Source organism: Candoia aspera, chromosome 1 (genome assembly GCF_035149785.1).
Source record: "Candoia aspera isolate rCanAsp1 chromosome 1, rCanAsp1.hap2, whole genome shotgun sequence".
NCBI lineage: Eukaryota > Metazoa > Chordata > Lepidosauria > Squamata > Boidae > Candoia > Candoia aspera.
Window position 1 is genome coordinate 151647738 of NC_086153.1, and position 25447 is coordinate 151673184.

A 25447-nucleotide genomic window follows, 5' to 3' on the forward strand; every position below is an offset into this window, starting at 1 on the left:
CCTAGTATGATAATTCTCAATTTGACAAGAAGTCCAGTTTGTACTCATGATACGCGTCAGACCAATGTATAAAATTCCACCTATGCACACAAAGGGAAGGTTTTCCATGTGGAGGGCCATCTTTGTTTATAATCTCATTGGGATGAAAGGGGAAGGCTGCCTGTCACATTGGGCAGTGCAACACCTGGGCAGGGTGTGGACAAATTCCTAGTGCTTTTTCCCCATTGAAGGATAACGATGGCATTATCTGCCACTGGTGGAATATGGAAAATATATGTTGATTTGAAAATTAGAGCATCAGTTGATTTCATTTAGCTCAGTTTTGATATAATAAATAAAAATAATCAGTCTGAGTGCCTAAATTACCTAATGAGATAGATCACAACAGTGCAGGCTATGTTTCCTCCTCTCTTTGCATCATACAAAGCAGTAACAGTACTTGAACTAGGGCAGCACATAAGCAATTATCCTTCAAGGATTGTCTGTTTTTCTGCCAACATTCGCCTTTTTCTATGCAAAAGCAAGTGGTTGTTATTATTCATTGACTTCTGCTTGTGCTACCGGCAGGGGTGGGGGCAGGACTGAACTTTTATTTTTGAGTATGCCTGCCAAGATCTACATAGTCCCCTTAAAACAGTGTGGTTTGTTTTGCTTATTGCATACCTTTCCTGATGTAGTTTACAATATAATATAATTAATATAATTTACGGCATGGCTTTATGTGATTTGTGAACTCTAGCCATGTCTTCCTTCTATGTCTAGCTAAGGCATATTCAATTTACGTGAACGAAGAACCTGAGAATGCTGTCCTCTCGGATGCTCTATAGTCTGTTATTGTACTTGAGGTTCTTTAATTTCTTTAAATTGTTGATTATCTAACAGACTGGAGAAAATGAAAGAAGTATGTAAGCAGAAGTGCAGTGTGAAGATAGATTTTTGCTATTTCCAAGGGTAAAGCAGAATTGCAAACTTTGAGGTCTAAGAGCTACCTCTGGCTCTTGAAATGGGTATCCATGGGGGGTGGGGTAAAAAAAAGTTGCACATACAAAGGGTGGAGCTTTAATTGTGCTGTTGTGACTGCCATCTTGGCTTTTTGAGCCCCACTACAGACGTCCATCCCTACCCTGAATTGTAATGTGAAAAAAGGGAGAAATTATTACATAGCACATATGTATGGGGAGCATAGTACAAGTTTGATTTGGAGGAAGGCAATGTCTATTAAATCCAAATTTATGACATTTGCATCAATTTACATAATTTGTAGAATTACGTAATTGATGCAAGTGGAGTCATTTGCAATCAAATCTTAACATTTCATATTCATCTGTTAAATAGCAGTGAAGTCCAAGTGAAAGTCTGCTACACTGGTTTGTTAAAGTTAGGGGTTGCTGTAATCATATTACATAAAGTTTAATCCCTTACTATTTTATCTTTCAAAAAAACATTTTAATTAAAAAATATAGTGGAGATTCTATCCCTTCCTGCTTTATAGGCATATTTGTAATATTGTGTCACTTTTTTGTTCCAGTGATATGGTGCATTAGCTGTCTAGTTCTCTTTAAAGCCACCCAGGTCCAGATCAATAGCCAGCAGCCTTTGTTACTGCTTCTCCATGGGAGATGCCACAGTGTTTCTACCATCCCACCACAAAGCACCCTGGCTATTTTCCACCATTGTGGGGGAGTTCTGTTGAATGCATTTATTCATTTATTTATTTTGTCACCGCCCATCTCCTCTGACCAGAGGGACTCCGGATGGTTTACAATACAAAACAATAAATATACAATAAAATTCCAATAAAATCCCTCTAAAACAATTTCTCAGCTACCCCATCTAATAAAATCCAGATGGCTGTGATCTCCTTCAGTCATTATGTAGGAGGGGCACTTCAAGGCACTAGCCAACCCCAAGTATGGCGAGACTCCTCCCTGCCCCAAGCCCGGTGGCAGAGCAATTTCCTTGTCTTCAATTTCCTCTGCAAGGCTAGGAGCGATGGGGCTAATCACACCTCCGGGGGCAAGACGATCCAAAGGGTGGGCGCTACTGCAGAGAAGGCCCCCCTCCTGGACCCCGCCAGATGGAATTCTCTTATCAATGGGGTCTGTAGCATGCCCTCTCTGCATGATCGGGTAGGACGGGCTGATGATGTGGGGAAGAGGCAGTCCCTCAGGTAAGCTGGTCCCATGCCATGTAGGGCTTTAAAGGTGATAACCAACACCTTGAATTGGATCCAGAAGGAAACTGGTATCTAATGCAGCTCTTGTAGCAAAGGTGTTGTGTGCGCCCTTCTGGGGGCACCAAAAATAGCCCACACGGCCGCATTCTGGACCAGCTGAAGCTTCCGGATACTCTTCAAGGGTAGCCCCATGTAGTGCGCATTGCCGTAGTCTATATGGGAGATAACAAGGGCATGAGTGACTGTCCGAAGGGCTTCCCGATCCAGGAAAGGGCATAACTGGTCCACAACATGAAGCTGCAGAAAGGCCCTTCTAGCCACGGCTGCCACCTGCTCTTTGAGCAGGAGCTGTGAGTCCATGACCCCCAGGTTATGCACCCAGTCTGTCTGGGGCAGTGCGACCCCATCCAGAACTAAAGATGACAAAGTCCCGGATACAGAGGAACCCTTAACCCACAGCCACTCCATCTTACCAGGGTTCAGCCGAAGCCTGTTGTTCCCCATCCAGACCCCTACAGCCCCCAGCACCAAGAGAGGGCAGTCACAGCATCACTTACCTCACCAGGGATGGAGATATACAATTGAGTGTCATCAGCATATTGATACCTCATTCCCATGGTGATGGATGATCTCGTCCAGTGGTTTCATGTAGATGTTGAATAGGAGAGGAGAGAGAACCGAACCCTGCGGCACCCCACAAAGGAGGGGTCGGATCTCACTCCCTATCACCACGGATTGGGACTGGCCCTGGAGGAAGGAGGTGAACCAGCGCAGAACTACGCCGCCCACCCCCAACTCCCTGAGCCAACCCAAAAGGATACCATGGTGATAACCCTCACACTCCTTGGTGTTCCCCCTCCCTTCTAGTGCTTAACACACATTGACTCATCATGGCAGATGAACACAAAGACGATTCATCAATCTGCTGATTGTGGAGTCTGACGGTCTCCTTGTATGTATGGTATTGCCTATTTGAGATCTTCCCATAGATTTTCAATAATCAAGTCTGAGGACTGTGAAGACTATTTCTAACCTTTTCTTCCCTGTAGATGCTTCATGGTTGATTTGGTGTGTTTTGGACTTGCTGGAATATTCAATGCCTTTTCAACTTCAATTTCCTCACTATTTCCACTTTGGGCTGATGGGAAGTGCAGTCCAAAATAGCTGGACAATGTCAGATTACCTACCCCTAGTCTAAAATTTAAGTATCATTAAGGTCTTGGCAAGAAGGTGGGACAATATATTTAGCTGGCTTCATCTCTGTGATTTCTTTCTAGGGCTAGTATAATTGGGCTACAAAAATCAGGACACCAACCAGATGGCAACAAGAAAGTACACTGCTGTCTAGTGGTTGTCTAGATTGTTGCAGCCCAGATATGATAGCTCTACCCTTGGTTCTATACAGCTGGCTGCCATGAATTCTATCCCACCAGCTCTAGTGACCCTCACCAGCCCATTAGTGAGAAGTTTCACTGGCAATCTACAAATAGTAATGGGTAATCCACTAACAATTTATAATACTGTAGGTCTGCCTATATGCATAGCTTGACACTACAGTAAATGATGAGTACATGTATTCATATTCTGAATACAGTTTACATAATCTCAAAACAAGGCAACTTGTTCATTTTAAATGCATATTATTTTTAAACAAAGATAATAGGAATGAAGGACAACTTGAATGAAAGTCTAACCTTTGGGATCCTATAGCAAATAGTATCACTGAGTCCCTCTTCTGGGGAGATGGGCAAAATTTGAAAAACAAAATCTTGGTTGAACAAAGGATACTTGGATGATGTTATCCCCAGGAACTCCCAGGGCTAGACCGACAATGCAGTTGGAAAAATATCTGGGAAGAAGGGAATGGCAAACTAAGTGCTGAGCTGGACTTGAGTTTTTTTTTTCTACCTTCACCTTTCGAGGAAAAAGGGCCAGTACACCATGCACATGAGCAGATGATTTTTCTTTTTTAAAGATTTTGGAGGGCATCTGGAAGTTCTATAAAGTTCTATAGTTTTACAACTATAAAATTGTAAGAAATGATACCATCAATTTTTGGTAGATGTGACTGACTGATTGAGGGCTACAAAAATGGTATTCCATCCTAGCTTTATAAAGCTCCAGGACTCATGCTATCCAACCTTGCTGCACAGTTTGCAATAGTCTTGAGATTTATTCTGCCTCTATATACATAGTTGTGAGAAAGGAATTGAGGATGTAGTAATACCTTTGTCATCTTATTTGATCTATACATTGCTATTTTCCCATCAACTCTTAAAAACCAAATTGCCTAAATTAAACACATATGCACACACACACAAATTATATTTAATACATTTAAAAAGTAGGCTAAGGTGAGAAAGTGATTCTGAAAACGCCTTAATTTTCATTATATTTTAATGTACAACAGCTGTGCTTTCTACTTCGTATTACCCAGTTAAATCAATTCAACATATTAATGCTCATAGCAACCTATTTTGTTCCTAAGCTTCTATTGCTTCCTGGTAAAGTGAGAAGGTCTTGTGTCCCATGGAGAATAGTAATTTTTTTCACGGTTGTGCTTTTCCAATTTTCCATCCTTCTTATTGATCCTGTGCTGATAATAGGTATTTTAAATCGAGACACCCTTCCCACCCACTTGTTCAGCCGTCCGCACCTCGCTTACATACTGTCCGCATCTTCTCCTCGCAATACGATTTTAATTCACATTTCATTCATGCAGGTTTATTAGGGTCCCTTTGAATCAAACTCACTGTCCAACAATTTCACGAAGCGTCCGTGTGGTTTTCTTGGCTGCAATATTGCTTTTCGTTTCCGATGTTGGTTCACCCTCCCAGTTTAGCCTACAGCGCTGGGATTTTCTAGTGGTCTCCGCTACAATTAGTAAATCAAGTCTGATCCTGCTTAGGTGTTTGGCGACCAGCCACGGCTGGCTCGGTTTTTTGCCTGCTATGCTTGTCTTTGTAGCACTTTAAGCAACGAAGTCCTGTTCTACTTCCAGTTTACCTTTTTTCTTTTCTCTGCCTTCAGGTTTTTGACTCCTGGCGACTGCCTGGACAAGTCCGTGCAGTTTTCTTGGCAAGGTTTTTCAGAAGTGGTTTGCCCTTGCCTGCTTCCCAGGGCTGAGGGAGAGGGACTGGCCCAAGGTCCCCCAGCTGGCTCTGTGCCTAAGGCGGGACTAGAACTCCCAGTCTCCTGGATCCTAGCCTGTGCCTTAACCACTACACCAGCCTGGCTCTGAGTTTAATTATCTTGTGGTATTATAAAAGAGTTACCCTGAAAGCTTAAGCTTCCACTTACTTTTGTACCAAACGCACTAGGTATAGAACTCAGTTAGCTGCCCAGAGACCTTGCCGCGATGCCCCACAGCTACCAGCGCTTCCCTCGTCGCCGGGAGCGCAGCTGCTCCTTTAATAAGCGGAGCTCTTGCCGCAAAGCGCAGCGGAGGCGTCGTAAAAACCACGTCCGGGTGGACCGTGAGGTAGAAGGTGCGGAAGCGCGCTTGAATGGAAGAGGGGGACGGCCAGCGGAGGGGGGAGAGCAGGAGGGGAGGGGCATGGTTCAACTCTGCCCCTCCTCCTCCTCCTCCTCCTCGTTGGTAGAAAGGTCTTTTCCCTCCCCCCACCCCCTGCCCCAACCAAGCCATGCTGACCGCGGCTTGGTTGGTCAAAGGCAGCGCCTGGGGGTGGGGTCTTCTGCGGAGCGCGAGCCCAGGACGGTGTTTGGGGGCCACCCTAGCAGCCGCCGCCGCGAGGAGTCGAAGAGGCGGCGGGCACTGGAGCGACCCTCGAGCCGCGCTCGGGGCCTCCTCGAGCGGCCTCGCGGCGCCTCGCTCCCCAGCCTCCCCGGCCACGGGGCGACGTCAGCTACTGCGCGTGCGCCCGCCCAGCCCCGAGCGTCTAGGTACTGCGGCTTGGGCGCCCCCTTTCGGCTGCTCCTGCGGCGGGCCCCGGCAGCCTCACCGCTCGCGGGCCGGCGGTGGGGGCGCCTCTCGGCGCGCGGCGGAGTCTTCGGAACGGCCCGATGCGGGAAAAGCAGAGCATCGCGGATACGCTGAACTGGTAGGGGTGGAGAGATAGAGGCAGGCGGCCCCTTCCCCGGCTTGTTCCTCCCATTCTTCCCCGTTGGGATAGCCGACATCAGCCCAGGCTGTACCGCTTCAGGCAGCAGGCTCTCCCGGTGGACTGGGCCTCCGTAAAATAATTTTTTTAAAAGCTCTGCACGTAGAAATCTAGCCCTGGCTTTGGGCTGCTGCATGCACGGGAAAATAATCCTGAGCGCGTACTTGTAGTCCAGAGCGATGCTTCCTGGAAACAGACTGACGTCTACAGTACTTTCGTGAAAAGTAAACCCCCCTTTTACGCGTTATCCTTAAAGAACGGGCGTGATTTCTCTTTCTGAAGGACGACTCCTGGCTCTTCCCCACTGATAGGCAGTTTTGAACTTCCCCATTGATAGGCACTTTCGCGCAGTTTGTTACCAGTTCGTGGCTTCGCCGATCGTAACACCGGCGTGTGAAATGGTTCTCATTGTGGTTTTGCCAGATTGCCTGGCAGCGTTTAGCTACTGAGAAAATCAGGCCTATATGGCATTCTGTAGCCACATGACTCTTTGGTTTCGGGGTATAACTTGAGGCTTGACTTGGGAACGTGTGGAACGATTAGTAACTTCCATTAACATGTATGTTGCAATTTTGCTAGCTTCAGAAATAGCTTGTAAGATCTTCTGTATGTGTTCATTTCAAATTATTATTGGAACTTCTTTGTAGTAGTTATAAAAATCAGCTGTGTGCAGTGAGAGCCTGTTGTTTCAAACAGCTGAATATATTGATAGACATATTGTGCTTTGGTGAGTGTAGTATGTTTTCGCTAAGCAGGTAAAACACTGCAGTAGACTTTGTTTTTCCAGAGACAGGTAGTCCTTGGTTACCGAGGGCAATTGGGACCAGAATTGCCATTGCTAAGCGATGCGGTCATAAAGCGCAATATCACGTGAACGCACCGCTTAGCATGGGCAATTCCGGCACTTCCAGTTGCCCTCGTTAAGTGAGGAGATCACGTAGTCGCCATTTGCAATCTCCCGCCAGCTTCTCCATTGAATTTGCTGGCAAAGAAGGTCGCAAATGATGATCATGTGACCGTGGGGACACTCTGATGGCCAGAACTTTGAGGACTACTTGTAAGTACCACTCATTCAGCACCATTGTAAGTTCAAACGGTCACTGATCAAGCAGTCGCTAAGCGAGGATCACCTGTAACTTTGGCTGCTGTGCTCATTATTTAATGGCTAAAGCATATAAGTAGTGGATTAAACATACATGGCTATATATGATAGAAGGCACTAACTTTTTTGAAATAAAGAATACTTATTTCAGATGAGATGGTACCTCATTATCATTCAGAGACAGTGCATTTATCTGAAAGTAGTTCTAGGATCCCCCCCCACAAATAATTTATCTTTAAAACTGGAGAGTCATTCTCAATTCATGAAGAATATGGTAATGGATTTGAGCGAGGGAGTCCTCTGAAATTCAGGATTGCCTTCTTTGGGGGACAAAACTTGTACTTGTCCAAGGTTAACAGTTATTAACAGTTATTACCTGGCTGACATTAAAGGAGACGTGGTTTTCCATGAGGCTATTTTGGGGTAGCTAGTACTGTAGACAGGAGTAGCCCATCAGGTGGAAAGAGTTGAGTGTTTCTGTTGCATGTTGGGACTGCTGGCTAGAGCCTGTATAGATGCGAACTTCATCACCAGCTGACACTATTTGCTTTACCAGTAGTCTGTTGGCATCTTATATGATTATTCTTATAAATGGCAACTTATTGTCCATTCTTTTTCCCCCCTAGAAACATCTTAGTATATCATCTGAATATATAACTTGCTGGCAACTTTCTAAGAATGGCTAAATATGCATAGATTGTGCTATGGTATTGTGTGAAATTCTGAAGACGAACTGATGTATTAATATATTACCAGAAATGAGGCATATAAGAAGATCCAACATTCCATAAGAAAAACTTTTTTTGTTTTCAGTCATAAATACCCAACATCTGTTGACTCACAGGCTTTTGTGCAGCATGTTGAGAACCATATTTCAAAAGTTGGTAGGGGCTACTTTTTTTCCTTTATTTTTTATATGTAAGATCATTATTTTATTATTTTAGAGGAACCATAATATCCCAATTTTTAAAGTAAAACTGCCATATATATATATTTTCATCAGTAGAGGGCATTATAACCCTGAGATTTTTATAGCCTCAACTTTTTTTTTTAAGTTGCATCTTTTTCAGGGAACAATCAAAAATGAATTTGCTTTTCTCACTTATTTTAGAAGGGGGGCAGGTGCAGTGGATTTCTTCACTTTTGGAGGAGGCCGCAGTAATGAAAGCTCAGTGGCATAGCTCCTGTTACTAAAAGGAGCCTTTTTTGGAAGGGCAGGAGAAACTGCCACTGAAAAAAAACCTGTATGGAGCAGCTTTAAGAGAGCGGGTAGGTTGGGAAAGATAAGGCAGCCCCTGGGGGAGGCTGCAGGAGGGGAAGCAAGAAGTAGCTGCTGCTGAGAGAAACAAGGACAAGGGATGCCAGCAGGCAGTGGCAGAGGTGAGCAAAGGGATGGGGAGCAGCAGATGGGAAAAGTATTGAGAAGGCAAATGATAAAAAATCCAATGAGCAAAGCTGCCTGTATTACAAAAGCATGGGAAGAGCAGAATTTATGGGATGAGGGAACCAGTGTGGAAGATCAGAGATTCTTATTGACTGAACCCTGTCCCTCCTCCCCCCCTCAAAAAAGGGAATGAACCTTCAAGTCAGCCAAATAATAACTACAGGTAGTCCTCACTTAACCATTCGTTTAGTGATGGTTTGGACTTACGACGGTGCTAAAACTGACTTGCTGCTGGTCCTCACACTTACGACTGTCGCAGCATCCCCATAGTCATGTGATCATAACTGGGCTGCTTGGCAACCGGTTTGCATTTATGACCTTCGTAGAATCCCATTGTCACGTGATTGCCATTTTCTATCTTCCCAGCTGGCTTCTGGCAAGCAAAATCAATGGGGAGCTGCGTGATTCGCTTACCGACCACCTGGTTCACTTAACACCCACAGTGATTTGCTTAATGACCACCACAAAAAAGGTTGTAAAATTAGGTTGGATGCACTTAATGACTGCTTAACTTAGCAACTGAAATTCTGGTCCCAATTGTGGTTGTTCAGTGAGGACTACCTGTATTAAGAGAACTTAAGGGAAGAAAACAGGCAGAGGGAACTAGAGGTGAAAGAAAAGGAGATGCAGGGGGAACTAGAAGACCAATATGTTCAAATGGTGTGAAGAGATAAAGAGGCTTAATGTCAGCACGGAAGGGAAATGTTGCAGCTTGAGGTTTGATTGAAAGACAGTAACTCCTCAGGACTAGCTTCTATGTGCCTGGGGAAGAACCCTATGTCTTTCTGTCAACCTTTGCATGAGCTGCTAAAAAATGGAACTCAAGAGGGATTCATGAAATTTGTTCAAAGTTTGATGAAAAGAGACCTATAAAGGTACAAGCTGCTTCATATAGTGTCTAAAGACCCTGAATACTAAAGGTCTAAAATGGGACCTGGTTATTTCAGGAGAAAGGGAGAAGTCTTACGTGGCGTTTGGTACATTGGAGATACAATTGTTAAAGGAATGGTTAGATGGAGCCAAGATATATAACCTGGCAGAAATAATAGAATTATAAGTTTGGCTCAGTTTTATTTTCTGTTTCCCTCTGAGTTAAAGATAAAAATAAAAGATAGCCGCCAAATACAATAATGGGAACAGCTGAGATAGTTGAACAGAGAGGAGTTGCCCTTCAAATCTGGCAGATCTGAAGTAGGTAAAGAGTTATCTTCAGTCCTGGATACGAACAGAGAAGTTACCATTTGTGGTGAAAAGTCAGGAAGTCCACAAAACTTTCAGGGAAAGGGATGTAGAGACAGCATGTTATAATTATGGGGAAAATGGTCCCATGAAAACTGATTGTTATTTCAAGAAACCAGTGGTTGAATAAAACAAAAACAATACCTCAAATGATTTCTCACAAAAATGTAGAATGAAGAAGTATACTGATGTGGATTTTTTTTATCACATCACAGGAGAGATGAGTTATATGACAAGGTAGCTTGTGATAGTTGATAACCTGAAACATTTGGGAATGGTAGACACATGTGCCTCCTTATCTATGATAAGTTCAGAATTGGTAGGAAAAAAACCCATGGTCCCTAGCCAGTATGTTAAAGCAGAAGGTTAGGAAGCAAAGATCCTTTTAGATTACCAATGGCAAGAGTCTCAGTGCAGTAAACATGAGAAGGGTTGTTTGACGGAGGCATAATGGAACATGAGTTTGTGCCACTTATTTATGGATCATAACTTTGGACAGCTCACAGCAACAGTAAAAAACAATAAAAACCAATCTCCAGAATTAAAAAAAAAAGAACAACTCCCGGAACCCTACACCAACACTCCTCGATACATAAAAAATCACATCTGGCCTCACGCTCTCTCAATACCTAGTGGGAGATTATTACGGGAGATTATAGTTCTTGATCCATGTTTTTATCTCTCTACAAGGAGACAAAGGCAACCACAAAGAGATATGAGAGCCCTCTTAGTAATTGCAGCTCTGATGATCACTCAAAAGTAGGGGCTGTAACTTGGAAAAGGTATGTTACGGAGAAGAAGCAGTTAAGAAGTTACAGAAGAAAAGTCAGTAGTAGATGGAAAAACTGAGAAAAACATGACTGTTAAGAAAGCAGTGGTTGTATATTGGGCACCAAGGGAAGTAAGCCTCATTGCAGAAGATGCTATAGAAGCACTTGGGGAAAACACTAAAAAAAACTGCTAAAATACAGAGAAAGGGAAAATCTTGAATTATTAACTGTTTCTAAAATTTTGGAAATGGAGAAGTTTAAGGATTTACAGACAGCGCCTATGTTATAGTGGGTAAGAAAAATTACTAAATGTTTTACCCATTCTTGGCATGAAAACTCGAGAGAATAGGTGAAATAGCAAAATAATTTATTGTACAGAACTTGGTGGCCGAGGAATAGAGAATTAGCTTATGATGCTGCTGACAGAATAATCCATGACCTACTTTTGCTGACATTTAGGCAAACAAAAAAACAAGACTACCTTTAAATGCTTGCTTTTATTGGCCAAAAATTTCTTAAGAGTAAAAGCCTATTGTCAATGTGTGAAAAGGTATGGAAAAACAGACAGAGCTCCTTTAATGCCCCTCTTTACCATTGGCCAACCACCTGATAGAGTAGAAGTCAATAAAACCTTCTTTTAAGGAGGAGGAAAAATTTAACAGGACTGTAATTAATCAAGAAACTGATGGACATTTCCATTATGTTAAAAAAAAAAGAGGCAACTAGTGGAAGAATTTCAACAGGGAGGCTAAGAAAATTAAACCAAAACTGCCGCGTCAATGATGATGGTGATGTTGCCCCATTTGGAATGAGGCTGCACAGAATTGGAAGAATTTTAAGAAGAAAAAAAGAAAAAATTGGGGAAAGCATGCAGAGCCTGGCTTTTGAAATTCTTTCCAACCCGTTTACCAACAATAGCCTTAGGAGGTGTTTGTAATTTATTCTATGTACTGCAATGAAGTAACATGTTGCATTGTGTTTCTATGTAGATACTAATTATGATGTGTGCATGCACATTACCTGTTTGTGTGCGTGTGTGCAAGGGCCTAATCAGGGGAGTGGATATGTGTTGACTGTGTTTCAGCTCTGCCCTCGTGTGGTGTTGGGGTGTGTGCGTGCATTGGAAAGCAGAGGGTGGGCTGCATATCCTCTCCTTTGGGAGGGGGCTTAAAACTGAGCAGTCGGCAGCCTTCCAAGCTGCTGCCTCACTGCCTTTCCCATTGAGATGCACGGGGGCATTTTCTTCTGGAATGTTTTTCTCCAAAGCTGCTGGCTGGATCCAGCCCGTATTTTTAGCATTTTTAACAATCTTTCTTTAGTCAGCTTCTCAACTAAATTTGGTCCTACAGTATTCTATTCTGTTTCTAGAGAGCTATCCTGTTGGCAGACAGACAAGTAGAATTGCAAGCCCCTTTATTTAATTTTTTAAAACATTCTATTGGGTTGGAAAGAATAAAAAGCACTTACAAATGGAAAACATTTGTAGGGCTTTAGTGTTATCATTTCAAGGTGAGGGCAGCAAGATTTTAAATTATATTTTCCCCAGAATAAATTTAGAGGAAATCACCCCATAAACCCAGTTCAGGCACACAAGATACAGTAAAAACATTAACATACATTAACATATGATATAGTACTAATATAATAAAAGATACAAAGCACAAAGACATTAAAAGGCCTTGCGTTCTGTCTACACTGTAATAAGGAAACTAACTGCTTCAATTCCTGTAGCAATGTATTTCACAGTACAGGTCTGAGCAGGGAGAAAGCTAAATTTGTTGTAATCAGACATATCCCTTGGGGACCTGGAGAAGGCCCCACTGGTGATTTACAAGCGTGACCTGAAGTATATGGGAGTGGGTAACCCTGTAACTTGCGTCTAAATGAATAAAGCTTTACAGACTATTGGAGAATTAGGATCAACTGGTTATCAGAGCTGAGTCTTCTTTTTGGAAGTACACTTTGGAGTTAAGAAAGTTCTTAGAAAAGATAGTTGGTACATTCCAGCGCAGCAGTTACACATTAAAAACTGCCGGGTTTACAGCTTATCTTCCATAATATCAAGGTACATTAAATTCAGATTATTTATATTTGGTTTGTAATAATTTTATTCTGTGCTATTTTTGTATTCCAGTATGAAAACCCTTGGACTATCCCTAATCTACTTTCAATGGCAAGGATTGGTCTTGCACCTGTTTTGGGCTATTTGATTATTGAAGAAGATTTTAATGTTGCACTGGGTGTATTTGCTCTGGCTGGAATAACAGATCTGGTAAGTCCTTTATACATATTTTTACAGTGGTGTATGGAAATAAGACATTTTATCTTTTATTAAAAAGTGAGTTCAGAAAGATATTCGGATTCAGATTCATAGTGTTTGAATATGATTTTATAATTTTTTAAATTTATATCTTGTTAAAAAGTGGTACCAAATTCTAAGACCAGGTAGTTGTGATGCTTGTTTTTTCAAGGATGCCTTTTAATAGATAAATTAGATTTTCCATATAATGTAACCATATATATACACCAACACAAATCTGTACCAAAATTATTTCAGGAAGCCAGCCACTCAGAATGGATATTCAACTTCCCCTTACCCATTTTTTATTTTTTTCCAAATAAGACTCAGCATTCTGTAGCTACCAAGTATGCTAATAATTCTTCTCGGCGATCTTGTTTATCTAAAAATTTGTCATAAAACTACAATTATGAAGTATTTATTAATTCTGCTTTGAGTCATGCTTGATTTCTGGTGCCTCCACATAATTTTCTTTGCAGGAATACAGTATTGTATTACCACGCCTTTGGGGTTGTTTTTCTGATTCCTACAGGCCTAATAATGGAGGCCCCTTACCCAAATATGTTTAATCACCCCTGCATCCTGTCTTTTTCTCAAATACAATTTTTATTAACGATTTTAATTACAATAGTAAAAACTAATACAAACTAAACTTAGAGAAAGAGAATAGAATAGAAAGAAAGTGCAAGAAAAGAAAAAAGAAAAATAAGAAAAAGAGATAATATAATAAAAAGAAATGAAATATATAAAGAAGTGACTTCCAACCTTCATCACAAATGTAAACAAATTGAATTACTCTTCACCCCTTAAAAGGTTAAACAGATCTCTCTTCATCCCATATCCCATCCCTTATCTATAAGCAAATCCATGAAACACCAACTTTTCAATCTTGGTGTCAGCAAAAAGTCTGTAATGGGTTGCCAGAACATTGCAACAAAATGTCTTATTTTAACCTTAACCAAATAAATCAACTTTATATTCCTTCCTTTTACTTCTAACAGTCCTAATCTTTAATTCAGTCAAATATTGTCATAGGATTTGATTTCAATTCTTCTTTATCCCATTGCACAGATTTCTTCAAGGTGTTAACAAGCCTCTTTTGTAAATCCAGTAAGAAAACATTTTTCAGATCATTTTCTTGGTTTATCATTGGTATTTCCCTCTTAGTTTTAAAAATTTCAGGTAGTTTCTTTTGTATATCCAGTAAAGCATCCTTTTGCAAATCATTCTCTTGGCTCGTCATTTGTAGTTCCACATTTTGTACTTTCTCTAACTTGTCAGATAAAATTGGTTCCACATCTGTCATTGCTTCATTAACATCTTTTAGACATAGTCTATCCACAGAAGCAGACATCATTACTGACAGTGTTGATATGGTAGTTACTAATTTCTGGCTCTATTCTTCAAAGATTTCCTTTAATATTTCCAATGTTACAATGTTTTGTATCATTCTGTAAGTCCCAGTATTCACTGACATCAAGAACAGGCTTGTATTTTTTTTCCCTTCTGCTTAGAATCTTTAGTCCACTCTACTGTCCAGTTTCTAAAATCATAAAATAGCTTATCTTTGTTATGACTTACAATAGCCAGGATAGCCCAAATAAGTCTGTTTTCCATAAGAAGCTATTCATTTTTTATAGTTAATTCCAAAATCTTATAGTAAAAGTCAATATTCCAAATCTATCTGGACCCTTAATCCACTTATAACTTCCTTAGATCAAAATCTTATTTAGCTTTTTGCTGTTTATTTCAAATTCTTTAAGTTCTTAAGCTTGTAATTAATTTTTCTTTTGTTTAGAGTTGAAGATAAACTCACCCGATGAAGACTTTTCAAACCTGTCATTTCAAAGGTCTCTAATAGCTGTAGAGTAGTTAATAGGCAATTTCCAAAAATGATTAGAAGGTGAGGTTTGCGAGCTTAGTGTCCTTTAAGAGCAAAATGGCTGATCCCGTCGTCTTCTGGCACTCAAACCTGTGGGAAAACTACTGTCCTGTGGTCTCCTTGGGAAGAGCAGCTGTCTGGAACCCAAGTGGCCATCCTCTCCTTCTCCGAGAGGTTCCAGGGAACCAGTCTACTCACCAGTTCCTTAGTCTTTGCCATGGTCATCGGCTCCATTTTTGCAGAGCCGTCTTCTGTTTGCCATACCTCCCCCAGAAGTCCACACCTGAATCCTATCTTAGTTTAGCTTAGTGTAATGTTGCTCTGCAAAATCTAGCTGTGACATGAACAGTTTATAGGGTATTAGGTTTTGTTAAAACTTCTGGCTGACAATCTGCTACTGAGGGTGAAGATCTTAAAGGGGGTGCCAGCTGGCTTTATGTGCCTGAAAGATGTTTGTGTCAAGTATTTCCATCCCTTTTCCTATGCCACATGGTGAAGCAATTTGTGAAATGGGGTAACACATGGTTTTAAAGGGAAAAAAATCTCACCAAACATGCCCAAGCTTCTGAGTACATTTAAAGGAAGTCTTTGGAACTTTGTCAAGATATTTTGTTTAATGATAAGTTCAGCACAATGCTGGTGTCTTGATGCTAAAGTGTTGGACTAGGAACGAGAAGACCCAGCTTGAATCTACCCTCAGCTGTGAAAACTCACAGGCTGACTTTGGCCAATTATTCCCTCTTAGCCTAACCTAATAAAGGTGTCTGTTAGAGGGAAAAATTAGTGGAAGGAGTGCTATGTGTATTATCAGGAGCTCTTGGAGAATAGATGGGATATAAATCTGACATACTGTAAATGAAAATGTTTGATTTCTTTCCCAAGCTTTTCGTCTAACTTGTATTTTCAGTTGGATGGCTTTATTGCACGAAACTGGGCCAACCAAAAATCTGCCTTGGGAAGTGCCTTGGACCCTCTGGCTGATAAAATTCTTATCAGTATTTTATATATTAGCCTGACTTGTGCAAATCTTATTCCAGGTAAGCAAAGAAGCTGTCTTTTAAATGATTCTTACTGTTGAATGACCTAAAAATAATGAATTGTTAAATGTTAGAAGCAAATCATCTTTCAATTTTTTGGCACAGTTCAGTACCTCAGTGAGCTGATACCGTAGTTCATAGTATTCAACCTTTATACAATAGTCTAAACAAATCCAAAGTGAAAAAATGTAATATACAGGGTGTACCAAAAATCAGGCCCCATAGGCCAGTCACAGAATTTTTATTAATTTTATTAATATTTTTTTCTGGAGTAAGTATTACTATACTTAGGAATGCTCAAAAGTCATGCGTAACGTGAGGAAGGAAGGAAGGAAGGAAGGAAGGGGCAGTCAATTCGAACATTTCATGTAATAATTTATGTAATCAGTTGTCTATAGGACCTGATTTTTGGTATATCCTCTATGTCTATGAGTTGATTTTCCTGATTTCATTTTATTGTCTAAGATCAAATTGCTGAATCTTTGAAGGGTTTAAATAATGTAGTAATTTTAAGTGCTGGTTGATATAGTCAGAAGAGATCATAGGGTTTACTTCTGCATAGCATTGCAATTTACTCTGAGATTTCTATCCTGCCTTTCAAGGCAGATTATGATTTACAAAAACTATATATAACTAACAGACATTTAAAGTAATAGATCTTGTGTATTTTTATTCCTTTTTACCCAGGTTGAGAGATCCCTTTCTTTGGGTAGAGAAGAGGCAGCCGAGTGCTGTAGATGTACGCTTTCTTTGCCCAGGCCAGGAATGGCATGCATTATTCAGTTACAGCAACCACTGTATTTTGGACAATTTGTCTGTGTTGTCTTTGTGGTAATGAGTAGGTAGACAGTCGAGTTAAGTGACAGTGATTTAGACTGTCTGATAGTCAGTCTCTGGCTGTAGTTTATACGAAAATGCTGTGAATTTGAATTATCTTTATGTAATCTCGATATGAGAGCAAGTTTGGTCCACTGGTTAAGGCACCAGGCTAGAAACCAGGAGACTGGGAGTTCTAGTCCTGCCTTGGGCACAAAGCCAACAGGATGACTTTGGGCCAGTCACTCTCTCTCAGCCCTAGGAAGAAGGCAGTGGCAAACTATTTCTGAAAATGTTGCCAAGAAAACTGCAGGGACTAGTCCAGGAAGTTGCTAGGAATCAAGACTGATTTGAAAGGGTGTTTGTGCTTGAGCAAATTTAGATATATATAAAAAGAATTTCACTATTTGTTTTTCAGTTCCTCTTACATCAATGATAATTCTAAGGGACATTGCATTAATTGTTGCTGTTTTCTATGTTCGATACAAAACTCTTCCTCCACCAGTAAGTATCCAGCCATACGTTTGATAGGAAACTAAAGCAAACATAAAATAACAATATTTGTAAAAATTGTTCCCAAATATAGGCTTGCTGAGATAGGAATCAGATATTTTTTTCTGTACAGACAATGATACAAGCAATGTTTTTCTGCCATATTATATATATATCTATATTATAAATATTACAACAAGAAAGCACCTGATTGTAGCAAAGAATTAGGGGGCGAAAGGAATTCCCTCCCCCCTTCCTTATTTGATCGCGCTCTCTTGCTTTTTGTATTTCTGTCCAAAGACAGACCTTTCTTTTAATGCTTCCAGCCTTCCCTTATCTATTGCCTTTCAGATGAGTTAAGACTGTGACTCCCAAAATTCCCCTTGAGTATGGCCAGATGTCTTGGGCTGTGTGTCCTAATTTCCTTATGGCATTTTTCCACCCTTCCACTTGAGTGTTTGCAAAATTATAAAAATACTCTCTGACCTTTCAGTGAAAATTAAAGATCGTGTCCTGGGTATCTTTGCCCATAAGAATGGCAATTTTCTTTGGTCCTCCATTATTTCTTCATCAAGAGCCAGTTTGGTGTAGTGGTGAAGGCACCAGGCTGGAAACTGGGAGACCGGGAGTTCTAGTCCCACCTTAGGTACAAAGCCAGCTGGGTGACCTTGGGCCAGTCCCTCTCCCTCAGCCCTGGGAAGCAGGCACTGGCAAACCACTTCTGAAAAACCTTGCCAAGAAAACTGCGGGGACTTGTCCAGGCTGTCTCCGAGAACTGGACACAGTTGAATGGATTTTTTAAAAATTCTTCATTACTATGTCTTGCTATGCTATACTTCTTAAATGACCGCAGTAGTTTCCTATTCACTACCAAAATCTTGCTCAAGCTTCAAAATCCACAGCTTGTCCACTCTTATCTCAGCTTTTTCTCCATCTCCATTCCTGTGACCTTCCCTTGCCCAGCATCTCATTTTCAGCTACACAAGAATCACCTCTCTTCCCACTGAAATGACAGCATCATTTCTGTTCCTGTACCTAAAATTTTCTCTCAGAATACCTGTTTTACCGCCTGCCTGCCTGCCTGCCTGCCTGCCTGCCTGCCTGCCTGCCTTCCTGCCTTCCTGCCTTCCTTCCTTCCTTCCTTCCTTCCTTCCTTCCTTCCTTCCTTCCTTCCTTCCTTCCTTCCTTCCTTCCTTCCTTCCTTCCTTCCTTCCTTCCTTCCTTCCTTCCTTCCTTCCACGTTGCTCTTCAAAACACAACCTCTCCAGGAAGCTTTTAGAAGGTTCTGTTATTCCAGTTATCCTCCTGAATTGAACCAAAATATTATTGAAATAATCACAGATCTGTAAATCCTGTCTCTGTCCCATTGATTCTTTAGGTCCTGTTTGTCTCTTTATGTCAATTCCTTATAAGCCACCTTGCTGCTAGAGCAGATGTAGGCAGTCTGAGGCATAGGCAGCCTTCTGCACCACCCAAGGATTGCACCACCCAAATTCAGTGGCACAACTACTAAATATTGGCTGTGTAATTTTTCCTGTTAGTTTGGGGTTTTTTGTTGCTGCTGCTGCTTCTAAAATAAAGAGCAGAGAGTCTAGTAAGTTCTGCTGGCTTCATGCGTTTGTGTTGTACTTTAAAACTGACAAAAATTTAGACCCACAGAGACAAACAGTATTCTAAAAAAGGTCAAATATTTGAGCACTAGCCCATTCTGACAACATTTCCTGAAGCTGTCAAAACCCTCATCCCCTTTTATACTTTGATTACTTACAGCCTGGTCTAAATAATGTCAGAGACATGCATGAAGAATTGCACTGTTAAATATAAGTATAAAGGTGAAGAATGAATATGCTATGTTGCTATATCAGTTCACAAATTTAGTAAAGGGTTTGTTTTTCCATGTATATTAAAAGCAAGTTAAAATTTCTGTTTCTCACAGAGGACATTAAGTAGATATTTCAATCCATGTTACGCCACTGCTCAGTTAAAGCCAACATTCATCAGCAAGGTAAGGACAACAGTAAACCTTGCTCTGCCCATTTGGCGCACTGTATATTGCCTTGCAACAGGGTATTTTCTTGTATCCTGCAGTTTGATTGTCTTTCACGGCTCATACTGGTAGTCCTCACTTAACAACCATTTGTTCAGCAGCTGTTTGAAGTTACGATGGTGCTGAATAAATGAATTTATGACCAGTCCTTGCACTTACCACCATCCCCACAGTAACGTGATCAAAATTTGAGAACTAGGCAATTATCACGTATTTATGATGGTTGCAGCATCCCGCCTATCTCCTTGCCCATCTCTGTCTTTTTGGCCGCCCTGCACAGCATGGCCAGGATGAGGAGGCCACTGCATTCCGCCACCACTGTACTCCTCCTCCTCCCTCCTCCTCACCGTCCTGGGCGTGATGCAGGGGCTCTGTTGGTGCTGGACTCACCGCCGCCACCCTCAAGAGGAAGTAGGAGAAAGGTCTGCTGGGGTGTGTGTGTAGGTGGCTGCATACAGCAGCCTCCACCTCAGCCATCCTGTGCAGGGCGGCCAAAAGGGAAGAGATGTGGGGGAGATAGGAGGGTGGGGGGAGTTGAAGCGGAGGCAGTTTGTGCAGGGCAGGAGAAGTGAGTTGGCCTCTTCTGGCTCAGTGATCCCCTGAAAGCATCCCTTGCCTTGGAGGAAGTGGGGCTGGGAGGGACCAAGCTGGGAATTGCTTGGATTAGGGTGGGTCCTCGCCTAACAACTGCATGGGATTTGCTTAACGGCAGCCGGGATTGCCAGAACTGCCATCACTAAGTGGTGCAGTCATGTGATGCTTCGCTTAACAACAGCTTTGCTTAGCAGTGGAGTTGCCAGTCCCAGTTAGGGTGGTTAAGTGAGGACTACCTGTAGTCTGCTGCCACAGACAGATGTGGAGTACATAGAATATAAATGAGAATAAAGAATGAATGATGGCCATAATGCGGGAAAATGTTAGTTCTGTTTTCTGTCAGAAACTTGTACGCTAATATGCCCCAGAGAAGATAGGAGAAAGTAGGTTAACGGCTATCATAGTGAATGTAGTTGGGGTAAACTAGATACGTTTCCTTTTCTTCGTCATGCCTTCGACATGTTTGGCTTACTCTTTCATACTCCATTTCTGTGATTTGCATTACATTGGTCACACTGTACGTATGTAGTTCTTTTTCTGTGGAGAAACACAATGTGACCTCAGTTTTAATTTAATCTTACCAGGTGAACACAGTAGTACAGCTCATCTTAGTAGCAGCTTCTTTAGCTGCTCCCGTTTTCAATTATGTGGACAGTGTGTATCTTCAGACTTTATGGTATGTGACCTTATAATTTTTGTTATACTACTAATAAGAGGAAAAACAGGCAATGTAAAGAATACAATAACCATAACATGAAAGCTCAGGCAATTTTATTTCTCCATTTATTTATTGCATGGTTTTATATACTGCCCAGCTTTGTGAGATTCGAGGTGGTTCACGAAAGCAAGGAGAGGCATACAATAAAAACAGGAGCAGGCAAAGCAATCTGTCCGAAAAACAACCTTCACACCATAACTGTTCTCAAGTTGGTATTTGGTCTAGGTTTACTGGATTCAGAGATTATTTGTTTCAAGGAAGATAGCTCTACTCGCTTCTTCAGAGAAATGTTAACCCCCTCTCGAATCCACACACACACACACACAAAGACACACACACCCCTTCCTGCCATGTGAATCAGCCAGGCTGAGTATAGGTTCAATCTGCAGGTGGCAGAACTCGTACTATAGAGACCCTCAGTCTCCAGAAGCTTAAAAAAAAATCCCAGACACCTCACAAGTAACAAAGGCTATAAATCTCTGTGGATTCTTTAATCAGTTTCACTTGATAAATGAGCAAATATATAATTTTTGCTCAACAATTTGAAACAACCTTATAGTCAAATTAGATGGTCGAAAACTAGAATGTGAACAGGATTACAACTCCAGTTCTTTGTATGTTTTCTACGGTTGATTTAGAGAAAAATGTAAGTATGCATGAGATTACCATCTTAGCAACATAAAAACTCACTGGATTATGTTCTTACAGAAAGAATTTCTATATGGATTTATGTCGGCCTGTTGTGTGGTAGTGGTTAAGAAAATTAGGAGCTGAGAATCTGAAATATAAAGAACTAACCTGATTGATTTAAGGCAGGGCTCACATTGCCTTGGCACTCATCTACCATATGGTATGATACGTCATTTTTAAAATATTTTGGCTTAGGTAGGGTTTCCTTGGAGCTTCTAGGCATTTTAGGTAGCCTAACCTTATATATCAGATTTTAATTGTCATAACTGAAACGTGTTCCAGTCTCAAGTAGGATTCTTCTTGGCTTAAATAGTTTTCTTAAAATTGTGTTGCAGTGGTTTTTAGACTTGGCCTTTCCTCTTTTTTGCCTGGAAACTAAAATCATTACTTTCTCCCTGAAGGTGCATCACAGCTTTCACCACAACGGCATCTGCATATAGTTACTATCATTATGGTCGAAAAACAGTTCAGGTGCTAAATGACAAATGAAGTTTGTGTGGAAACAGTGTTGGATACATTCTGTTTGGACTATGCAGAAAGAACTCTTTGAATGACACTTTTGCCTCAGTGAAACCATGCCTTCACGACGTTAAAATGAAGTTTTGATCATGTAAATATGCAGAATTTTCAATGTAATATTTCAATCTATTAGAAATAAAATATAATTTTTTACTGTACTGAACTTACAGACATGTAAAGGTTATTGTCTGATACTATTTGTTGATTGCTTTCCAGAAATTTGCACTTGTTGGCATCACTGTGCTGCTTCCTTTGGTATATCCCAATTGAAACAGTTATATGAAATATGAAATAATTGATATAAGCAGAGTTCGGTTGAATTTTAGTGTATTTAAGATGCAGCCTGGTCAATGATGCAGCCTGTTACTACAGCAGGTAAATATAATAGAGCAAATTCTACAAAATATAACTAGGAAGTTCACGATCCTTCATACGCTTAAAGTAGAATTACGTATGTCTTCTGATTTAAATGCCATATATGGTCACAGTAGCCCTTTAAGATAAAACTTGGGTCACTTTCTTCTTAGCCTAATATTGGGGCGTACTGTATTTAGGAAAGGGCTGCTTTAACTGTGCCAGTGATGTGTTAACATTGTTTTGTTAGACTATTGTCTTGAAAGATGACCAATAAATAAATATACAAGTATGCTGGTGCAAAAGTTGAGAATCAAATGGTTGATTTTCCAAGGCAGCTTTGTAAGGGGGCTGAGATAAAAATGTTCTCTGAACAGAGCCAGCATAATAGTTAGCAATGTTGAAATAAGGACAAAGTTTATGTGACAAGAGGGACGCGGTGGCGCTGCGGGTTAAACCGCTGAGCTGTCGATCGGAAGGTCGGCGGTTCGAAACCGCGCGGCGGGGTGAGCTCCCGTTGCTCGTCCCAGCTTCTGCACACCAAGCAGTTCGAAAACATGCAAATGTGAGTAGATTAATTGGTACCGCTTCGGCGGGAAGGTAACGGCGTTCCGTGAGTCATACTGGCCACATGACCCGGAAGTGTCCTATGGACAACGCCGGCTCCAAGGCTTTGAAACGGAGATGAGCACCGCCCCCTAGAGTCGGACACGACTGGACTTTACGTCAAGGGAAACCTTTACCTTTACCTTATGTGACAAAGTTGGCAAGTTGGCTATGAAGCAGATGATTTGATTCTGGTTTCTTAGTTCCGCTTGTAGGATCTCAGCCTCTGGAGACTGTCCCAGCCTGTTTTACAGGCTGTTTTTAAGGAGTACAACAAAACAGATGCATATATCATTTTGAACACTGTGAAGATTTTCATAAGCGTAAAATACTTAATATGGGAAGTTGGCCTATTTATGTGCAATCTTTTGTCTCAGTTCACCAAACTACTGTATTTTAAGACTGTAGGAAAGTTGAAAGATTGCTACAATCTGAAGAGCAACCAGAGTCTATTTTAAGATTGTAGCAACTTTTTAAATCCATTATTTGTCAGTAGAAGGGAAAACTTTAGGGCTTTGGATAAATGACATGGATTTACACTGTACTACAGGTTTCTTTGGGAAAGCTTTATGCAAGAACTAATGCTTCTCATCAGTGTGGTAAGCAGGTACTGGTATCTGACAGCTACCTTTTGCCATAATACCAGAGAACTAAGAAAACAGGTTATAAAAGTCAAAACAAGGAAGGCCCTTCTTAGTATGATCTGGCTGACATGTATCGGATGTTGAGGTTTCTGTGAGAAAAAAAAGCAGAATATACAAATTCAGCCTCCATGTTAATGATTAAGGGATGCAAATATCAAGTGTGTGTTAAAACATAGGAAGTTAAGGACAACGTCTTGAGCTACTGTGTATGTGATATTAATATTTTGCCCATTTGATTAAGTACAGGAACCAAAACAAAGGATCGGAATTGTCTAACTTTAGCTCCAGTTTGCCACAATGGCAGAATTGTAGACTCATGTTTTTTTTAAAAATGACCTGTTTGAAATGTTACAGAATAGGAACAGACAAGACGTGCAATCAAGTCATGTTTCACATGTCAGCAACCCTGAATGTAAAGATACTCGCTAAACTGAAAATGAATTTGAAAATGTTGCATTAAATTGCTATCGCAGTAGAAGTGGTTTTACCGCAGAAATGAAGGGTGAGAGTGGAAATGGTTGGGATATTCTACATATTATAGGATATTTTTAAAGTACATTTTATATATCTACATTTTATAAAGTTGATACACTGAAAATATTTTTGATAGTTTATGCAAAATCAGGCTGCTGCAATCTGATTGTACTGCAGTGTAAAGCTCTTTCCCTTACTTTATCGAGACACCATAGAAGGTGATATCCTATAGAACCACAGAGTGTATTCTTTCAACCAGATAAGCCTAAATGTTGCCTGTCCCAGAATTCAAGAAGTTTGAAAATGAATAGATACGCACGTTTGTCTGCAGTCATTGCCTTTGCACTTTCCAAATAAATCCTTTAAATGACTTTGCTGTGTCTAGTTGTGTTGTGTGTACCCGGTTCCAGCATGACAGCCGCTGCTGCTGCTGCTGCAGTTGCACCCATCAAGGTGCAGAAGGTGTTAGGTAGGCTGCTCAGTGGTGCCCAGTGACCACATCACAGGCACCCATCGAGTGGCCCTTAAGCTGTTAAGGAGAGGATGTTAACATTTAAGTCCTTAAATGGCTTTACGCCTGACTGTTTGAGGGACTGGCTCTTGTGTTAAAATCTGCAGGAGAGGCCCTTTCTAAGATGCTCTGATCACAAAACTGATACTTCCAATTTTAAGTGTCTTTTATCCATGATGCATATTTTACTTCAGTTTAACTGGCAACACAACCATTTGGTTTTTGCCCTGGCTCCCAGTCCTTTTAGGAATGTAGTCCTTGGCATGCCATTAGTAGCATTTGGCTGGGAAAAAGTGGTGCAACCTGGTTTAAGCTATGTAAGAGCACATGCTGATTAAAATTCCCAGCAGAGGAGCTATCTGACCACATGTTCACAGTTGTTCACAATGTTCTCTATTCCGTCCTGCTGTCTTCTAGCAGCTGGAATTGCATCTTTGCAGGAAAATCAATTGCTCTGTGCTGGCTAGGGACTAACTGCATTGTCTTTCTTATTTTGGTTCTTCATTTTCATTCTGGAATTATCTGTCTATCTGATGATCATTTATTCCAACTCTCACTGACATGGCACTTTCCATACCAAATGAAACAAATAGATACTTGAAATCATGAGAAAATAGTCTGTTATTTAAGATCTTATTCTATGAACATGCATTACTATAAGTGCTCAATGTGACAAATGTTTTTAGGATAGTCCAGGTAGAATAAGTTATTAAATTAGCTTGTATGAATACACATGTATATAGATTTTAATGTATAAAATCTCCAAGCTTTTGTCTTCTTTTCCTACAAGTTGTGCAGACTTAACCAGAAAGTTTCCTTCAGGTCTCAAATGTGCAAGGAACAAATGTATTTGGATGTTGTAAAATATTTAATATTTTATCACTGACAAAAGTACATAAATTGAGTGAAAAT

General features: G+C 40.9%; 1 protein-coding gene across 2 annotated transcripts; it reads left to right on the top strand.

Moving 5' to 3' along the window:
• The first annotated feature begins 5757 nt into the window (after positions 1–5757).
• CRLS1 (cardiolipin synthase 1) lies at positions 5758–24395 on the top strand. 2 transcript variants are annotated; one of them, XM_063316022.1, is made up of 9 exons: positions 5758–6237; positions 10773–10841; positions 12987–13124; positions 15941–16070; positions 17305–17390; positions 19315–19383; positions 20604–20695; positions 21829–22739; positions 23072–24395. In XM_063316022.1, exons 1-8 carry the CDS (start codon positions 5821–5823, stop codon positions 21914–21916), a joined length of 1089 nt encoding a protein of 362 aa, XP_063172092.1. In that variant the 5' UTR covers positions 5758–5820; the 3' UTR covers positions 21917–22739; positions 23072–24395. The 2 variants fall into 2 exon arrangements, with proteins under 2 accessions (XP_063172092.1, XP_063172100.1); XM_063316030.1 differs by lacking the exon at positions 10773–10841 and having other exon boundaries at positions 5759–6237.
• Positions 24396–25447: the final 1052 nt, after the last annotated feature.